The following is a 21,526-nucleotide window of genomic DNA, read 5'->3' on the forward strand; positions in this document are numbered from 1 at the left end:
TATATATATAGATGACTTGATACTGTACATAGCAAACCCTAAAAATCTCACCCAAAACTACTAGAACTGATAAATGAATTCAGTAAAGTAGCAGGATACAAAATTAGTATTCAGTAATCTGTGTCATTTTATACACCAATAATGAACTCTCAGAACAGGAAACAAAGAAAACAGTCCAATTTACAATTGCATAAAATAATACCTAGGAATAACTTTAACCAAGGATGCAAAAGACCTGTAGCAAAAAAAAAAAAATAAGACACTGAAGAAAGAAACTGAAGGAGATACAAGTGGAAGCATATGTTGTGTTCATGGATAAGAAGCATTAACATCATTAAAATGTACATACTACCCAAAGAAATCTATAGATTCAATATTATAGAACTAGAACATTCCAAAAATTTATATGGAACCACAAGAGAACCAAAATAGCCATAGCAGTTGTGAAAAAAAACAAAGCTGGAGGTATCATGCTACCTGATATCAAACTATAAAAGGCCATAGTAATAAAAAAGATACATAAAAACAGACATATAAATCAATGGAACAGAATAGAGAGCCCAGAAATAAACCCATGCATGCCTTTATGGCCAATTAATATTTGACAAAGGAGGCAGAAACATACAAGGGGGTAAAGACAGTCTATTTAATAAATGGTGTTGGAAAAATTAGACAGGTACATGCAAAAAAAAAGGAACTAGATCACCTCCTTAAACCATACACAAAAATAAACTCAAATGGATTAAAGACTTAAATGTAAATCAGAAAACCATAAAAATCCTAGAAGGAAACATAGACAGTAAAGTCTCGGATATTTCTCATAGCAGTATTTTTTCTGATATATCTCCTCAGGCAAGGGAAACAAAAGAAAAAAAATACACAAATGAAACTACATCAAACTAAAAAGCTTTTGCACAGCAAGGAAAACCATCAAAATGAAGACAACCCATGGAATAGGAGAACATATTTGCCACTTCTCTAAAGAGGACATACAGATGGCCAAAAGACATAGGAAAAGCTGCTCAACATCACTAATCATCAGAGAAATACAAATTAAAACCACAATGATATATCACCTCATGCGTTAGAATGGATACCATCAATAAATCAACAAGTGCTGGCGAGGATGCAGAGAAAAGGGGACCCTCATGTACTGTTGGTGGCAATGCAGATTGGGGCAGCTACTGTGGAAAACAGTATGGAGTTTCCTCAAAAAACTAAAAATGGAACTGCCTTATTACCCAACAATTCCACTCTGGGAATATATTCAAAGAAACCTGAAACACTACTTTGAAAGAACGTATGTTCATTGCAGCATTATTTACAATAGCCAAGGTTTGGAAGCAACCCTAGTGTCCATCGGTAGATGAGTGGATAAAAAAAACCTGCAGTACATTTACAGAATGGAATACTACTCAGCCATAAAAAAGAAGGGACTCTTGCCCAGCTGGTGTGGCTCAGTGGTTGAGCATCAACCTATGAACCAGGTGGTCATGGTTTGATTCCCGGTCAGGGTACATGCCCGGGTTGTGGGCTTGATCCCCAGTGTGGGATTCTCTCCCATCATTGATGTTTCTCTCTTTCCCTTCCTTTCTCTGAAATCAATAATAATAATAATAATTATATATATATATATATGTATATATATATATATATATATATATAGACTCTTACCTTTTGTGACAGTGTGGATGGATCTAAAGAGTATTATGCTAAGTGAAATAAGCCAGTTAGAGGAAGACAGTACCATATGATTTCACTTTTATGTGGAACCTGATGAACAAAATAAACTAACAAAATAGAAACAGACTCAGACACAGAGAACACTGACAACTGTTAGAGGGAAGAAGGGTTGGGGGTCTGCGTGAAAAATGTGACAGGGTTAAGAAAAAAAAGTAGACACAGACAATAGTCTGGTGATTGCCAGAGGGAAAGAGGGGTAGGGAAAGGTGGAAGAGGGGAGGGGAGAGGTAAACGGTAGCAGAAAGAGTCTTGACTTTGGGTGGTGAGTGCACAATGCACTATGCAGATGATGTGTTAAAGAGCTGTACACCTGGTTTTATTCATCAATCAGAGGTCCGGTGCATGAAATTCGTGCCAGGGTAGGGTCCCTAGGCCTGGCTGGAGATCAGGGCGGATCTGTGGGGCGACTGGTGGAGTGATCGGGGGGAGGAGGGGGGGACTTAGGTGGCACCCACCTTGGCTGGCCTGGCGCTGCCCGCTCACCGGCCCCACACCCTGCTGCCGCCCGCTCGACAGCAAGCCCTGGCCCCTGCTGGCACCGCTGGTCACCTCCCTCAGTGGGGCGACCAGTAGGGTGATCGGGGGGACCCCTCTGGCACCCGCCTTGGCTGGCAACAGCTCCTGCATTGAGTCTCTGCCCCTTGGTGGTCAGTGCATGTCATAGCGACTGGTTGTTCCACGGTTTGGTTGATTTGCATATTAAGCTTTTATTATATAGGATATCACCCCAATAAATTCAATTAAAAAAAGGAAAATATACTAACTTCACATTTAAGATACCAGGATCTTCATATTTGTCATATTCTAGTACCCATCTTTTAGACTTTAGAAATATCAATTAGATTATTCTCTAGGCCAGTGGTCAGCAAACTGCGGCTCACGAGCCACATGCGGCTCTTTGGCCCCTTGAGTGTGGCTCTTCCACAAAATATCGACTTCTGCACATGGGCCATGAAGTTTCAATCACACGTGGCATTTTGTGGAAGAGCCACACTCAAGGGGCCAAAGAGCCACATGTGGCTCGAGAGCCGCAGTTTGCCGACCACTGCTCTAGGCCCAAAAAACATTCATTTGCCTTTCGTCATGGGGTAATTAAGAAGTACTCCCAGACTGTTTAGACTGAGATGCGCCTACCTGGCTGGTCCTGTGCAGCAGGCTCCCCAGTTCACACCCTTTGTTGCCTGCCTGGCCCAGACTGAGCTCTGTAAGGGTGGCTGTGCCCTCTTTGCTCACGGCTGCTTCCCTAGGACCCGGCACCATGCCTGGCACACAGAACACTCAAAGATGTGAATAATATGAATGAGTCTTAGCACACATTTTTAGAATTATTTATTCAGAAACAGTAACAGTAAAGAAATACATTCAATAGTCCTAAAATAAATCTATATAAAATATATAATTTCATTAAGGTGCAATTAAAATGTGAAATGGCGTTATATCTCTATATTTCAAGCCAGTACACTAGCATTCCACATTTTTAAAGACCAGCTTACTTAAATCTTTAGTAAGTTCAACGTTTTTTCGTTTTGCATTTATTTGCTTTAGACCATTTCAAATTCTTAGCATTTCTAAGTGTACATATTTTAAGTGTATGCTATAATAACCATGGATTAACGTACCTACTGATGAGGGAGATATTTTGGGGTGGTATGACTAGCACAGAGAATGGTGGGGTGGCTATGATCCCCTTGATCTGGACAAACTGTTTAGTCTCAATTTATTAGCTTTTCTAGTAGCTTCTCTACGTGGTTTCCACTGCCAACCCCACTAACCTATGGGTTTCTGCTTTAACATCTGTCTATAAGGGAAATGGTGAAACCTTGGATTTGCAGAAGGCAGTGGGTAGGAGTAAAACACACCTCCCCTGCAGCCCAACATGAAGCTGGGACACATGAGGAGGGCAGCCTCGGGGAAGGGGGTCCAGGAAACATTCTGCCCACCAGCACAGGAGGACACTGAGGAGGAGTCAGTCTTGGCCTGGGAGTCTCCTCAGTATTTACACTCTGAGGTCTGGAAACTCCGAAGCCAAGAAATTAACATCCAGTGGTTCTTAGTAACAGCCCTGGGAATATGACATAAGACACAAAATTTATCTCGAAGGAATTATTCTTAACGCAGGCCACGCACGATCCCCCCAGAGAAAGCCTTGCTGAAAATAAGCTCACTTTTCAAACTTACAAAATACACGGGTAAACAGTCTACAAATATATATAAGGACCAACACACACAAACAACAGGAACTTGATTTAATAGAGCTATTAGCCTATAAAACAGAGATGTTTAATTAAAGTGATAAGTGACACAAAAGGAACTGAAAAGTTTTTTTAAAAGGACATCATGAAACAACAGGCAGATCTGAAGAATGATACACAGCTAGAAATGAAAAGCAAGTTTTGAAAGAAGAAACCCAATGAATAATTTTAAAAGGAGATTATACAGATAGCTGACAAGATAATTCATGAACTAGAAGACAGAGATGAAGGCATCACAGAAATATAAAGTAATGGAAAACACAGATGGGCTTAAAAGGTAAAGAGGATAGAATGAGTAGGTTCAATATACATCTTTTTATAATAGTAATCATACTTGACGTTTTTTCTCCATACAACTTTTTTTATTCAGTAACATTGAGTGATCTTGCTACTAAAAACCCAAACCTATTAAATGCTGCTGTTTCCAACATTGTTTCTTATTTTTAAGGTTGTTTTTACCCTGATATATAGATGGTTACAATTTTGAATTTTTTTCTTCCTTTTATATGTTAATATTAAATAATTTTCATTCATATGTAATATCTGGGAAACAAATGTTAATTAAAACCAGTGGTTCTAAAATAGAAGGCAGGAGAAACTGTCAGTGATATTCTGGCATTCCTCTGCTTCCATTTTCAGCTAAAGCAAAAATAAATCAGTGACTCTACTGGAAATGATACATGCATGAACTTGAGGAGAAAAAAATAAATGTTTAGCCTAGAAGTAGAGCATGAATGATAATTATTTCTAAAGTGTGCAAGTAGAGATGTCCCTTGAGACCTCAAAGCAACTTTAGGTGATTGAAGCGAGTATGAAACACTTTTTAAACGACACAGTAAGTAGTTTGCTTAGCTAATATTAATACCATATATTCAAAGTATGGAGGTGGGTCAAAAATAAAGGCCAACAGATAACCTCTGAAGGTTGAGTTCAAGGGAATTTCATATGCCAAATATCACACCCAAGCTTTCCATCCTGGGAAAAGTCGGCTGAGGTTTTTGGGGTCCATGGCCTGTTGTATGAGCAAATTCACTTGTCCATCCACACTGAGCACAGTTCCTTCCTCCACTCCTTTTAGTTTCTCTTGTAGTCTCATCAAGACACGCTCAGCTACTTTGTTGAAACTCTGGTCAATTTCACTAATGACGAAAACACAAAGGTGTTAATGAGGTGGAACAGTTCAAAGGGCCTGGGGAACAGGAAGATCTGAACAACTGACTATAGCTCTTTCCTAAAATACGCTCACCTGAGGTTTCGTTTGCACTCTCGGTCATCAGCATTGGGCGTGGGGTGAAGCTCAGTGTCATCTTCCAGCCTCTGCTGTAAATACAAAGCTTTCAGAGGATTCATGGTCCAGTCAAAGAGAGGATCGTACAGGAGGACCTAGACAGAGAGAACAGACGTATCAGAAGAACAATGTGCATTTGATGGTGTCGCTATAAACAGCATAACCAGTATTATAAACATAACAGCAGCCAGTCATACGGCAGCTGACTGCAGGAGGGACAAACTTATTGCACAGACTTCTTGTTTCCTTACGGAGGAAACTACATGAGCATAATGCTCCGGGCTTCCTATCCCGTTCTGGAGTCACTCTACCTCCCTGGTGGGGGTACACCTTGACCATGTTTCCTTACTGGGTGAAACTAACCTATTAGAAGGGATAAGCACCAGTCACTTCCTTTCCTTCTCTCTCCTGTCCTGGATAAGGGCATGTACTCTGCAAGCCCCGTTCTCCCTCAGGTGGGACAGGTTAGGTCATGGGAGGTGGACAGCACTAACAAGCCTATATGGATCTCACCCGCAGGCCATGTTCTCCAATAGTTCTATCAGTAATAACCTGACATTTTGAACTCTATCCTATTCTAAGGCTTTTTCTCTCAGTTCCAACTTTGAGGGGAGAAAAAAAAGGTATAATTTATTGAAAGCTCCTCAATACCCAAGGTCTAGTGTTGTGGTTGACATCTTAAGATACACATGGAGCCTGGCTGGTGTTGCTCAGTGGTTGAGCATCGATCTATGAACCAGAAGGTTCCAGTTTGATTCCTGGTCAGGGCACATGCCCGGGTTGTGGGCTCAGTCCCCAGTAGGGGGTGTGCAGGAGGCAGCCAATTCATGATTCTCTCTCATCACTGATGTTTCTATCTCTTTCTCCCTCTCCCTTCCTCTCTGAAATCAATAAAAACATATTTTAAAAAAAGAAAGAAGGAAAAAAGGAAAGAAAGAAGGAAGGAAGGAAGGAAGGAAGGAAGGAAGGAAGGAAGGAAGGAAGGAAGGAAGGAAAGAAGGAAGGAAGAAAAGGGAATGCATCTTCATTCAGCCTTGGGTACAGCCTTTTATTTAAATTATCAACATACTACTGGGATCCCCTTTGTAGCAAAAATCCGTATTGCCACCAGCATTCCACAGATCTCCGTGGTTCATAAGGTGGACACAGGACCTCCCTAACAGACTGTTAATTTCACTCTACACAGGATACACCCACCCTTGTTGACCACAGGCTCAAAGGTGAATGCTGGTGAATTGGACTAATTCTCAACCCTGGCTGCATAGAGTTTTTAAAAAATACAAATGTTCGAATTTGGTCAGCACCAATATTCTGTAAAAGCAGTACAGGGGATACTGAAGTCCAGCCAGGGCCAGCACCACCAGGTTAACGGAACAAAAAGCTGAAGGATGTGAGGGAGGCATGCCCAAGCTCCACGTCCCATGCTTCCCTGAGGAGGAAAGACTCCTTGTCTCTGCTGCAGATACTCGACCAGGGTGGTGAACACCTGCCTTAGTTGCCCAGTTCTCGCCGGGTAAAGCTAAGGTCATGAGCACTGGAAATGTGCTCGACTTCCTCCCCTTTCTGCCGTTTAGCATGAGGCAGTGAGCCTGGTGCAGTGTGCATGCCCCAAGGTTGGACAGCAGGGAACACCAGCTGCAAGCCAGCTTGCACTTGCAGCCATGCCCCTCCACTACCAATGCTGACTCTGACCTTCATCTGCCAGACTAAATGGTTCTGAACCTCGGCGTGGGAGATAACTAATGATTTCTCTTAATCCTGCAATGGAATCCATTCTGAAAACAATACAAAACGAGAAGTCTAAGATATAAAAGTGCTGATTTATGTAATAAAGACTAGAGATGACTATTAGGCTGTAACACGGTAAGAAACTGGAGGGAACTGGAGCCATTCTAAACCACTATTCACCCATGTGTGCAAGCCCCTCCCCTCCTGCAGCCCACATCACTCCACCACATGGAAATGAGGCATTCATCCTCAAATCAGTGACTTGCTAACAGCCTGACAGGTAGAGAAATAAAGACTTCCTTAAATATACTTTACCTCCACAATGGTTAGCAGTGTTTCCTTAGAGTTTCTCATCACCTCCATGGTTTTCTCACAGCATCTACAAGCACATTGTAAATATGGGTTTTGTTATACACCAATGTTTTCAAATCTATCTATCTATCTACCTATCTATCAATCATCTATCTTCATGTGTAGTATACTGAGAATATCCTTATTAATAATTTCTAAATTAATATCTCAAAGAGCATAGAACTTGGCAGAGTGGACTTTCAATAGATGTTTCTAAAATTAATACAAATATATATCTAAATGGAACAGAATAGAGAACCCAGAAAGAAACCCACACTTGTACGGTCACTTAATCCACCGCAAAGGAGGCAAGAATACACAGTGGGGAAAAGACAACTTCTTCAATAAATGGTGTTGGGAAAACTAAACAGATACATGCAAAAATATAAAACTGGACAATTTTCTTGTACCATATACAAAAGTAAACTCAAAATGGATTAAAGACTTAAGTATAAGTCTTTAAAAGCCATAAAACTCCTAGAATAAAACATAGTCAGGAAACCCTTTGATATGAATCTTAGCAATATTTTTTTGGAGATGTCTCTCCAGGCAGCAGCAACAAAAGCATTATGGAGCTAAAAAGCTTCTGCACAGCAAAGAAGACCATCAACAAAACAAAAAGACAACCTAATGATATACCAGATAAGAGGTTAATATCCAAAATATATGATGAAATCAAACAACTCACAAATCAGAAAACAAACAATCCAATTAAAAATTGGGCAGAGTACCTGAACAGACATTTCTCCAAAGGCATACACGGCAGAACAAAAGTACGTCTACAGTTGTTTGTAGGGAAACTAATACAATAGTTAACAAATAATACAGAAATAAATTGCTTTTCGTAAATCTATCTTTGTCCCACTGGAAATTAATATATGATAATACAAAGAATTAAATCTGTGTTTTGCATACTCACAACTCTAAAACTACTTTAGCCCTACCCTGTACAGAGGGCCAACAAACATATGAAAAGATGCTCAACATCACTAATCATCAGGGAAATGCAAGTCAAAACCACAGGAGATATCACCTCACACCTGTCAGAATGGCTATTATCAAATGTCAACAAACAAGTGTTGACAAGGATGTTGAAAAAAGGCAACGCTTGTGCACTGTTGGTGGGATTGTAAATTGGTGCAGCCACTGTGGAAAACAGTACGGAGGTGCTTAAAAAAATTAAAAATAGCACTGCTATATAACTCAGCTATTCCACTTCTGTGTACTTATTGAAATAAAAACACTAATTGGAAAATATATATGCACCCCTTATGTTCACTGCAGCATTTACAATAGCCAAGCTATGGAAGCAACTAGGTGTCCATCAATAGATGAATGGATAAAGAGGATGTTATATATACACACAATGGAATATTACTCAGCAATAAAAAAGAATGAAATCTTACCATTTGCAACAATGCAAAAAAAAAAAATACAACTGGATCACTCTTTTATATCATACATAAAAATAAACTCAAAGTGGATTTTAAAAACTTAAATATAATACCTAAAACCACAAATCTCCTAGAAGAAAACATAGGCAGTAAACTCTTTAACATCAACCCCAGTAATATATTTTTAGATGTGTCTCCAGAAGCAACAGCAACAAAGCTGTTACGTAGATCTAGAGTCTAAAATAAGTCAGACAAAGAAAGACAAATCTCCTATGATTTCTCTTATGTGTAGAATCTAAAAAAACAAAATCAACAAAACAAATCAGAGACAGACTCATAGGAACAGAGAACAGAGACTGATAGCTGTCAGAAGGGAGGAGGTGGGGGGAATGAATAAAAAGGTGAAAGAGATTGAGAGGTACAAACTTCCAGTTATAATATAAACAAGTAAAAAATAAAATAAACAACTCATAGGGATGTAATATACAGCACAGAGAATATAGTCAACAATATCATAATCATTTTATATGGCGATAAATTTTAGATTTATCATGGTGATCGCATAGTAAGTTATAGTAAAAATGTCGAACTCTTACATTGTACACCTGAAACTAATAAAGTATTGTATGTCAATTATACTTTAATAAAAAATATATATGTGTGAATATAAGAATAATACAATACTATGAAATATTTCTTTCAGTCATTAATTACTGTGGTAATTATTAGAATCTGCCCCATTAAAAATTGAGTACATAGACCTATGCAGGGAAAATATAGGGAACTGCACATTTCTTTTAACAGGCACTGGAACTGGCTCATAAGCTCCTTTGGGACCGATTATACTCTCACCGATGAGCACCTGAGAGGAGTTTCGAACATTAAAAGGAAAGTTAGTCAAAGAGAGGCATTGAAGATAAAGGTGGGCAGCTTCCAGAGGTTAGGAAGAACAGTACGTCTGATATTTTGGGTGAGGTCGGAGGTGATCTGAAAGAAGGGGAAACAATTGCTATTTTCAGCCAGGGTCTCTTCCTTAGTGCTGGCAAAGCACGGGCATGTAATTCTAGCAATGAATTCTGTAATCTATAAAAATCAACAACCCAAATAACTTTGACACCTAAAATCATCTGCCCTATCTTACATCCTTACCTTCTGAAGACACCTTCAACACCAGTAATGCCCATCCCATCCACAATATCTCTGGTGAGTCTAAAAGGCACTGTTTCAGGAGTAGGAAGGATTTTACCCTGTTCAAAAGCAACCCCTAAGAGAAAAACACAGTGAGGTTAGGAGGTTCCATAGCTAATTGACTTTCCTCCCAAATGGCACGTGAACTTTGTAGAGGCACCGAATACTCTGTCGCCTATATCCTCTCAGTACTACAACACACAGTAGTTCACTCCATTTCTGCTCAGCCCAGCTTCCTCATCTCCACCACTGTTAAAGAAACATTTACTACTTCTTGACATAATTAGAGAAATATAGATTCAAGGATGGTTTTAAAAATGAAGTAGTTACAGGGAGAATTTAAAATGCAGAGGATATATATAGATATATATATCAATTCATATTTATAATATCTTTGATCTCTTTCTAATGGAATTAAATTTTATTCTCTCTTAGAAAACCATCTATGTGGATTACATTGTAGAATTTCTAATTTCTTAAAACTGTACCTTCTTAGAATTCTTAAATTCTACATTCTAATCAAGACCTCTTCTTCTGTACACTTATTTAATAGTCTTCAAACTCATTGAGATTTCTAGTCTATTAGCCTCTCTTCCTTCCCTGCTCAGCCCAGAGTATAGACTACAAAGTTGATTACTCTCACTAGTACCTCAAATCTCCTTGCCCCACCACACCTACCATTTCTAACTAAAACTTCAACTCCAGGGACGTTCAGGATTGGTGGAAGAAGTCATATGGAGACACTACTGGCTCCACTACAAATTTAGGATTCTCACCTTAGGAAAGTGACCCTTAAACTGCTTTGCGTGTCTTTTTACTTCTCCCTTTCTACAACTCTTGGTCTCATTTTCTTGGTACCTGTTTTAGAATTTTATTGTTCTTTTAAGGTTGATTACCATCCCTCTGATTATTAGCAAGTAAACATGCTTTCTATTTCTCAGAAATAATAGAAGAGCAAATACAATTTTCCTAAAATCCTCTTTCCCTCTAGCTTCTGACTTTCCTATTAGCACTCACCCTTTCCTCCTCTTAGCAGAAAAGCTCACATGCCTCCAATGGAAAGCCAATTCTACCGCTCATGCACTTTATAATTTCCCTTGCTGTTTTAATTTTATCTTTCCTGTATTTTATCAACATCTAACATGTTCATGCCTCTCTCATATTAAACAAAGCAAACAAAAAACAGTCAACACTAACCAAAAAGAGGAGTGAATATGTGTCTCTACATCATCTTTGTGGCAAATTTCTCCCACCCTACCCTCTCCTTCTAAACTTCTTGTGGGACAATTCCACATTCTTAGTCTATACATCTTTAACTTTCCTTCGATCCTTGCCTTTTTACAGTCTCACTTCAACCATTCTATCCAAAAGTTACTTCCTAGGCCTCTAACACTGATTGTTAAATACAAAGGCCTTTTTTACTGCATTCATCTTATTTGACCTTTCTGTATCGGCCACTACGGAGCACTTCTTCCTTCATAAAAATGTTTCCTCCAGATACGCCCCCCTCCTAGTTTCCATGACTTATTGGTTTTTCCTGTTTTTCTTCTGACTCAGCCTTTTCAACACCAGCATTCCTCACACCCCATCCTTGGTCTTCTTTATCACGGCTGATGCATGAGTTCAGAACCTCCTCCAGTCCACTCACTTCGCCTGAAATCTGCTGAAAGTTCCACGTCACTATGCTCAACTTATTTGTTCTCCCATATATTAAACTGCCTACTCCATCTGGAAATTGCAAAACTAAACTTACTGCTTCCTTATTCTTTACAAAACCTGCTCTGCTCCTTACTAGAAACTTCAGTTCCCCTGGAGCCCCCTCTCCCACAGTTCCCACATCTAAGATCACTGGTGCAGGTTACTGCAAAAAAGTCCCCAAATCCAATGCTCTGGACTTCACAAATGTCGCCCAAATCTTCAACCTCTCTTGTCTACACTACTATAATACCAACTAACCTGCCTCCCCGCAGCCAATAAATACTGCTCCCAAATTACCTTTCCAATAATCAAATGTAATCACATCTTGCTTAAATATATCTTCATTTACTTCCCATTACTTAAGAGATTAAAGTTGAAACTTCTTAGCTTGGCTTTTTACAGCCTCGTAGCAATCTATCTCTCATGCTACTCCATTACATGCAGGCTCTACTCTGGCACACTGACTGCCTCCCCATTCCTATAACATATACATCTTCTTTGGTAGAAAATCAACATTTCTTGTTGACTAAATAGTTATTAAACAAAATAAAAATACGTATCTTTTATGACTTACCTAAATCTATATGTACAAGTTCTGCTGATTGCTCATTTATCAAGATATTCTGTACATGTCTATCACCAAGTCCAAGTATGTAACCAACTGGGGAAAAAAAACAAACCTGAAATCACTGATATCATCAATTTCTAATAACATTTAGTCATAATTTCAACTATTATCATTGACTACATAATTTTAAGTAGCTTGGGCTTTTTAGCCTACTTAATGAAATCATGTTCATAGCTGGCCATTTTGAATTGAAATCAAATCTCACCGGCTATTTTCATTTATACTGCATTTTATAAACTCTAGATAACTTGCTAAAAAGTTTCCTCCTTACAAATACAGCACACACTTAAAAATATTAGTACTTTGACAATGGTGTGGTTAAAGTTGAGGCCATTATTTACCAGGACCAAGTGCCTTTGCATTCAAATATTTATTGAGTAATTTATGAGTAAATTCTTCATTCTTCAGAAACTTTCTTCTGCTTGGTTATATTTAACACACATCAATCATTAATTAATTTCATCAGGTATATACCAAAAAAAAACCCCCAAACTGATTTCTATTTTTAAGACAGATTATAACATGCCTTAAAATGCCTTTAACCTAAAAAAAGACATTAGGTTGTTACAGAAAAGACACCACATAGGGAGTTAGGATGGCTCACTCTGTCATTAACAGGGCCTACTTTCTTGTTTATAACCTAAATTAGTTGAATCAGATGAACGATCCTCAATGTAGAAAAGAAGAGAATTTCATAATTATCTACAAGTTTTTAAAAACATACATGCCCTGCCTTCTTGGGGAATGGTCCCGAAGTGATGGAGGCAGTGGTCTTCAGTTAAAAGCCAGTGGATTAAAAGATAAAAGGTCTCTGATGTTCTTGTTAGCCCGCATACTCTATGATTTTGTTAACTGCTCTATCTAGCCTTTCCAATCTCTTACAAATGAAAAAAGCAAAACAAAGTCAAAGTACACATTGGAGACTGAATATTTAAATAGATATCATTATTTCTATTCTAAAAACAAAATCTTATTAAACAGAGTCAATCATTGGGTGATAATATGGTATTACAGAGGTTCTGCACAAAAAACACTAATAATTAAAGGAAATAATTTACATGCAGTTATCATGCATTTTATTATTTTCCAAAGGAAATCTCAGAAAATAACACAGTGAATTCAGGAAGAGAAAATAAACCATATTCACTATTAAACAAAAAAGAATAACCAGTCTTGTTTCCCTACCTTGGGGCAGGAGAAGTCTCTCCTGCAAATGCTAAGAAGAGCTACAACTAGAAGCTAAGAATCGGGATGAGCCCAGCCAGCATGGCTCAGTGGTTGAGCGTCAACCTATGAACCAGGAGATCAGGGCACATGCCCAGATTGCAGGCTTGATCCCCAGTCAGGGGGGCACGCAGAAGGCAGCCAATCAATGAGCCTCTCTCATCATTGATGTTTTTATCTCTCTCTCCCCTTCACTTCCTCTATGAAATCAATTAAAAAAAATATTTAATTAAAAAAAAATCAGGATGAGCCCTGGCTGGCATGGCTCAGTGGTTGGAGTGTCGCTCGTGCATCAAATGGTTGTAGGTTCGATTCCTGGTCAAGAGAGCATACCTGGGTTACGGACTTGATCCCACATGCTGGAGGCAACTCATCAATGTGTGTGTGTGTGTGTGTGTCCCTTCTCCCCCTCCCTTCCACTCTCTGGTATATACTTGATGAAATGAATTAATGATTTAAAAAAAAATCAAGATGAACAAAAAACTCAATGATCTAAAGATGAAAACAATTTAGTTAACAACCACTATCAATAACATCATCCCCTGCAATTAAGAATGTGGGAAGTGTGAATTTACTAAAATGTGTAAGATTACCAATAGAAGAAGTAGCCACACTGCGAGTATAGGCCAATCGTTTCTCAAACCAAACAGCTGGGTCCAAGAATTTTTCCATGCAGAAATAACGGAACACTGGTTGAAAATTCTTACAAATATCCATGAATGTTTCATATTTCTCTTCATAAGACTTCTTTTGTGCATCCTTTAAATAGATCAAATATAAAATTATTTTCTCAATATTGTGTTCAAGTAATTTAAGCCTACTAAGAGTGTCTATATGGAAAATAGTATGACAGACATAAAGGTAATAAAAAGATAAGGTATCTCTACTCTCAAGAAGCTAACACACTGGTCAGGGAAGCAATTAATAACAAGTTCTAATACCTTTAGGGTTTTCATATTAGTGGGAGGATGCACACTAACTTGCATGATCCTGTAATCTATGTGAAAGTAAACACAAGTGACAAAGGTAGTTCCAGACAGTCTTAGGTGGTGTTATGGCACTAGGTGCTAGGGGTGGGATAGGAAACAAAAAGGAGGAAGAATGGGTCACTGATGGATGGCAAAGCAGCTGACAAGTGTCAGACCTGGCTTCTAACATACCTTCCTGAAGCATAGCTTGTCTACTTCACTGGGCCTACTCTCACCTATGTGCTGATGACTTCCAAATCTCCACCTTTGGCCGGGACACCTTCATTAAGCTCCAGCACGATGTGCTTCCCAACTGCCCACTCAACATCTTCACTGGGATCACTTCCAAATCCAAACTAATCCACCTTCTCAACTGTGGCAAAGCACAGACACTTCCTCTATTTTTTACACAGTAAATGGCCTCTCCGTTTACCCCAACACCCCAATCAGAAAACTGGGTGCTACTGACTAAGTTTTCACCAATCCCACTTCTAATCAGCAACCAAATCCTACCTGTTCTGCCTACTTAATATTTCTCATATGTACCCCCTATTCTCCATTCCTATTGTTTATGAATCTTAGTTTAGATCCCCTGCCTCATGCCTTTAGTTGGAATTTTTGAAAACATAACCCACAGTGCTGTCAGTTATCTTGTTTTTTTTTAATGTTTTAATCGCTTTTTAGAGAGGAAGGGAGAGGAATAGAGATAGAAACATTGACGAGAGAAAGAAACATCAATGGCTGCCCCTCACTGGTGATCAAGCCCTCAACCCAGACATAGGCCCTGACTAGGAACTAAACTAATGACCTCTTGGTTCATGGGTCCATGCTCAACCATTGAGCCACGCAGGCTGGGCCAGAGTTATCTTTCTAAAATGCAAATTTGATATTAACATTCTTCTCAAGGGTTCTCTATTGCCTACAGGACAAAGTGCACATTTCTTAGCATATAATGCAACCCTCTATTTTTTGACTAATGACTACTGATTCAATATCCTATCTGCTCCTCCTCAAAGACTAAGGCTGTGCTGTCTTTAACTGCATGTTCATACCTCCTTCTCTTTGCTTGTATCTTCTTCTGCTTGAAGACAAATTCATTTACAAAACTTGCCTCAAACACCATCTCCTCTATGAAGCCTTTCTTGAATCGGATTCTCTCCATGCCCCATCCCAGGGAGAACTAACCACTTCCTCCTCTGTCCTGCACTGTACCCTCTGTACCCTGAACAATGAAAGGAGAAGTAAGTGGACTTTAGAGTTGTACAGACAAGGTGCAAATCCTTGCTCCACCACTTATTCGCTCATTGACCTTGGGCAAGTGAAGTTCTCTGCATTTCTTCTCACCTTTCAATGGGACGAGTACAATGATTAGTCATAACATCTGTGAAATTTCAGACTTGTGAAAGCTCACCTGGTACAGAGGAGGCATTTAATAAACACTGCTGAGAGTGAATGCCAAATGACCAGTGTAATGTGGCAAATGTCTTAGAAGCTCTCTATATTAGTTTCAGATAAAAATTATTTCATAATGGTTTTGTTTTAGTGTTTTGTTAAGAATTAGTATACATTTTTTAAAAAAATATATTTTATTGATTTTTTACAGAGAGGAAGGGAGAGGGATAGAGAGTTAGAAACATCGATGAGAGAGAAACATCGACCAGCTGCCTCCTGCCCACCCCCTACTGGGGATGTGCACGCAACCTAGGTATATGCCCTTGATCGGAATCGAACCTGGGACCTTTCAGTCCGCAGGCCGACGCTCTATCCACTGAGCCAAACCGGTTAGGGCAAGAATTAGTATACATTGAAAAATATTAAATTTCTCATCAGACAAGGGTTGACATTACAGTTTAAAAACCTTCTTTTCTCACTCATACAACCTTTTATTCTGGTGAACTTTCTTTCTTTTACTTAGTATCATTAACAATTACCTGCTGAAATTAAAACTGTTTATATTCTATATGTGATAACCTTGAGCTTTAATAAACTATTAAACAATCCTGCAATAACTTATACTTTTGGGTGTCACTTACCATCATTTTCTTCTGGCATTGATAGGCACTGATATCCTTTGGCCTGTATCTTTTATGAGCACCATTCTCATTGTTAACAAGAAATTCACCAATGGGGACAGTTCCTGTGCACCATTCAAGGACACCACTTCGCTGAGAGAGGGGAACCACCTAAAGTTATAGATTAAATACCTTTTGATTATGGAAGGGCATTAAATAGCATATGATAATCATTGAACTATCAGAGTCAGGGTGAAGCATTTTCTCAAGTTGTACTACTATTTCTCTGTCCACAGGAGACAAAGTTCTTTGGAGGAAAGCTTACTCTTTAAGCTCAAAGAGTAAGATCTTCTAGCCTGCTGCTTAGACTTGAGAACCTGCTCACCTCTTAGTCTCCACGATTCCCTTGAGAAGTCAGTCCTGTTTATGATCCCCTTCATCACCTACACTGAGCCATACTTAGTTGGTTCCATTTGGAAGAGGAATTAGCCCTGTTTTCCTTATACTTTGTACTTTAAAAAAATGTTTTTATTGATTTGAGAGAGAGGGAAGGGAAGGGTTAAGGAGAAACATCAATGAGAGAGAGAAACATTGAGCAGTTGCGTTCCATAGAGCCTCCACTGGGAATTGAACCCACAAACTTTTTTGGCATACAGGATGATGTTTTAACCAGCTGAGCCACTGACAAGCACAGTATTTCCTTCTTAATAGCACTTTTCTTCTTAAGAGTACTTTTATACCAGAAATAAGCCAAATGGTTAAAGATAAGGAAAAAAGACTTTAGTTGATTATAAGAAACACCTCACTGCAGTTAACATTAATGAGTTCTTTTTTAAAAAAGAAAAAATAAACAAACAAAAAAACAATGTGGCTAAATCAGAGACTGGCAATCTATGGCCTTGGACAAATCCCAGCCCCAGACTGCTTTGAAGAGCCTGTGAGCTAAGAATGGGGTTTCAGGTTAAAAGGGTTGTAAAGGAAATATAAAGGACAGATGACAGAGACCTTTTGTGGCCCGTAACATCTCAAATGTGTGCTATCTGGTCCTTCACAGAAAACATTTGCTGACCCCTGGTCTGAATATTACTCTTGGTGAAGCAGCAGCAGTAAAAACGAGTTACCTTGTATGTGCAGATAGTCAACTTCCTCTTCCTGGTCTCAGTGTTTCTCTGCAGCAATGTATTACACATCTGGAAAACCTGCTGCATGACAGCATCTTGTCTCAGGTCATCACGGCCCTTCAGAATAATAATAAAAAATGAACAACTAAGCACAGTTCATTTCTTTACAATAAAATCATAGCAAGAGACATCTGAAGAGAGTGAAAGGGCACTCAGAAATCAATCTGGGCATCAGTGCTCCTCTTAATGGTCTCTTAAGTAATTAAGAACTAGGCTATTCTTTCAGAAGAAGCTGTAACACTGAGTAGGCAGAGCAATTTAGAAAAAAGAAGCCCCCTCAACTGAAACTTCTCCACCTGAGGGCAAGATGCAAAAGAGCTGGGTGGGGCAACTGTTCTCTCTCGGCCACTCCTCAGCGAGGCCCAAAGAGCTTTTGAACAGATTAAGGGAGAATCACCATTCTTTTTGGTACATTTGCTAGCACTTGGGCATAGTGCCAGACTCAGCATATTGAAGCAAGGACCTTAAACTTGAACTAATCAAGAATAGAAGTAACAAATACCAACAACATATTTCACAGACCTAGAACAAACTCTTCACAAATTCATATGGAATAAAAAAGGACCCCGAATAGCCACAGCAATCCTGAGAAAGAAGAACAAAGTTGGAGGGATCGCAATACCAGATATCAAGCTATACTACAAAGCCACTGTTCTCAAAACTGCCTGGTACCGGCACAAGAACAGACATATAGACAAGTGGTTCTCAACTTTCCTAATGCCGTGAACCTTTAATACAGTTCCTCATGTTGTGGTGACCCCCAACCATAAAATTATTTTCGTTGCTACTTCATAACTGTAATTTTGCTACTGTTATGAATAGTAATGTAAATATCTGATATGCAAGATGTATTTAGGCGACCCCTGTGAAAGGGCCATTCAACCCCCAAAGGGGTCGCAAACCACAGGTTGAGAACCGCTGATATAGACCAATGGAACCGAACAGAGAACCCAGAAATCAACCCAAACCATTATGCTCAATTAATATTTGACAAAGGAGGCAAGGTCATAGAATGGAGTCAAGACAGTCTCTTCAATAAATGGTGTTGGGAAAATTGGACAGAGACATGCAAAATATGCAACTAGATCACCAACTTATACCATATACAAAAATAAACTCAAAATTGATAAAGGACTTAAATGTAAAACGGGAAACCATAAAAATCTTAGAAGAATCCATAGGCAGCAAAATATCAGACATATGTCTTAGCAATATCTTTACTGATACAGCTCCTAGGACAAATGGGACTTCATCAAAATAAAAAGCTTCTACACAGCAAAAGAAACCATCAACAATACAAGAGAGCCCACTGCATGGGAAAGCATATTTGCCAATGTTATATCCGACAAGAGTTTAATCTCTAAAATTTATAGGGAACTCATACAACTTAACAAAAGGAAGATAAACAATCCAATCAAAAATGGGCAAAGGACCTAAATAGACACTTTCCAAAAGAGGACATTCAGAAAGCCAAGAGACATATGAAAACATGCTCAAAGTCATGGATCATCTGAGAGTTGCAAATCAAAACAACAATGAGGTACCATCTCACACCTGTCAGAATGGCTATCATCAACAAACGACAAATGCTGGCGAGGATGCGGAGAAAAAGGAACCCTCGTGCACTGCTGGTGGGAAGGCAGACTAGTGCAGCCACTGTGGAGAACAGTATGGAGTTTCCTCAAAAAACTAAAAATGGAACTCCCATTTGACCCAGTAATCCCCCTTCTAGGACTATATCCCAAGAAATCAGAAGCACCAATCAGAAAGGATATATGCACCCCTATGTTCAGCACAATTCACAATAGTTAAGATATGGAAACAGCCTAAGTGCCTATCAGCAGATGAATGGATTAAAAAACTGTGGTACATCTACACAATGGAATATTATGCTGCTATAAAAAAGAAGGAACTCTTACCATTTACAACAGCATGGATGGACCTGGAAAGCATTATGCTAAGCAAAATAAGCCAGATGGAAAAAGATATCACATGATCTCACTCATTTGTGGAATGTAATGAACTGAGGAACAAAAATAGATCCAGAGTCATAGAAGCATCGAATAGACTGTCCAACCTCAGAGGGAAGGCAGGGGAGAGGGAGGGAAAGAGATCAACCAAAGGACTTGTATACATGCATATCCCATGGACACAGATAGTAGGGGGGTGAGGGCATGTGCTCGGGGGTGAGAATGGCTGAGAAGAGGTCAATGGGGGGAAAAGAATAAAGGGTTGAACAATAAAGAATTTAAACTAAAAAAAGAATATAGATAACAATCCCTAAAATATCTTTCCTATAACGAGCAAGCTGAAGGTTAACCTCATCCTGTCTGTACATGTATAATCGTTATAATAATGATGATCTTTCAGAGACACATAAAAAGATGGAGAAAAGCATTGTACTTCTAGAAAATGTATTTCTATTTTATAAGTTTTCCTCACTTGTAATTATTCAGAATAAAGACATAAATAAAGCAGGAAGAACTTATCAACGTTTTCTTTGACTTTTTTCATCAACTCTCTAAGAACCACACCACAGGAGGGGAGCCTCACCTTGACAAGCTGTCTCCTTTCCTTGCCATCAGAGCCCACACAATCTATTATTTTTGGTAAATTTACACCTCCTGCTAAACGAAATTCTGCTTTGAATGACTGTATAGTCACCAGATTTTTATATTCTCCTGTAGGGTCCACCTAATAAAAAATATAAAAATGATAATAGGTCAGATACACTATTTGAAAAATGAATTATCAATAATTTTAATACTAAAAAGAGGAATGAATGTCAATGTGCTGTTGGTTAAGAACTGGAGCTATAACTTTCTGTTAAATGAAAGAGAATATTTGACATAGACAAAGCTTTAAAAAATGACACTAGTTCCCTAAATATATCTTAATAAAAGTAGGGTATACAAAATTGGAATAGTGTCATTGAAAAATTACTGAAAACATGTCTTAACACTGACTTGTACATGTTAAGTCATCTGAGAAATAGTACTCACAAAATCATAATAAGGTAAATTTTAGAAAAGCATGGAGAGGAGTTCTCTAGGTTATAACTACTAAGTATGCATTTTCAGGAATTATTCAGCTAAATAATATTGATGGAATAGTTGGGAAGATATTAGTTAATTCACATAAAACAGTTATACTTCAAATCAAATAACTTTAGGTACTAACCACTGAATTGCAAACTCAAAGGAGAGATTTATAATGTAGTTAAAAATGATCATTTTCTAAACTATAACCTTTATTATTACATAGATCCCTGACCATAGGGTACTTATAGCAATAAAAGATCATTATTACATAGCTAAAAGATCATTATTACATAGCTAAATGTACATTATACTCAATTTTATATTGCAACACATACTGCATTGCTTAATACTGTAATACATCACAATCAATATATTATAATGCATATAGAACTTTAAAAACCAGTAACACAAGTAGGAACTTTCTTGCCAAGTTAAAAACTAATCTTGGCATAAGCACATGGAATTTTTCCTTCAGGCCAATGAAGATAACAGTCTACAGACATTCTTCATAAGAAAGATGGGGGTATGGAACTGACGGCAAAGGAAAAGAAAGCTGGAGAGGCCTTTATGCATTTTAAGGCTTGAGCACAGGGAATCTAATAAAGAAAAAAACTATAGGCTGAAACAAATGAAACTGCCAGTATTTAACCAATTTTGATCTACAAAAAAGACGTTTTCTAATGATTTAATCTAACACAGAGGAATTGAGTTTAATAAAATAAAAGAGTTGATGGTAAATTACCTTAATTTCCATAGTAGGAACAACAACATCTTCTAAGTCCTTAAGTTTAGTAATTGGCTGGTCTGCTGGAATTTTTATGCCTTCTGTA

At 38.5% G+C, this 21,526-nt stretch overlaps 1 protein-coding gene across 3 annotated transcripts in view; it reads right to left on the minus strand.

Moving 5' to 3' along the window:
• Positions 1-3,082: 3,082 nt before the first annotated feature.
• ATM (ATM serine/threonine kinase) overlaps positions 3,083-21,526 on the minus strand; it is a 126,761-nt gene continuing 108,317 nt past the window's right edge. For all 3 annotated transcript variants that reach the window (XM_070425974.1, XM_070425973.1, XM_070425972.1), the window contains 10 exons: positions 21,439-21,521; positions 20,209-20,349; positions 17,596-17,712; positions 16,496-16,645; positions 14,088-14,253; positions 12,217-12,303; positions 9,906-10,020; positions 7,327-7,390; positions 5,242-5,378; positions 3,083-5,134 (listed from right to left, as the gene is read on the minus strand). In XM_070425974.1, coding sequence (XP_070282075.1) covers positions 4,951-5,134; positions 5,242-5,378; positions 7,327-7,390; positions 9,906-10,020; positions 12,217-12,303; positions 14,088-14,253; positions 16,496-16,645; positions 17,596-17,712; positions 20,209-20,349; positions 21,439-21,521 — 1,244 coding nt within the window. In that variant the 3' untranslated portion in view covers positions 3,083-4,950. The remainder of the gene's footprint in view (positions 5,135-5,241; positions 5,379-7,326; positions 7,391-9,905; positions 10,021-12,216; positions 12,304-14,087; positions 14,254-16,495; positions 16,646-17,595; positions 17,713-20,208; positions 20,350-21,438; positions 21,522-21,526) is intronic.

Source organism: Myotis yumanensis, unplaced genomic scaffold (genome assembly GCF_028538775.1).
Source record: "Myotis yumanensis isolate MYYU_CA2020_CCGP unplaced genomic scaffold, mMyoYum1.0.hap1 SCAF_10, whole genome shotgun sequence".
Lineage (NCBI taxonomy): Eukaryota > Metazoa > Chordata > Mammalia > Chiroptera > Vespertilionidae > Myotis > Myotis yumanensis.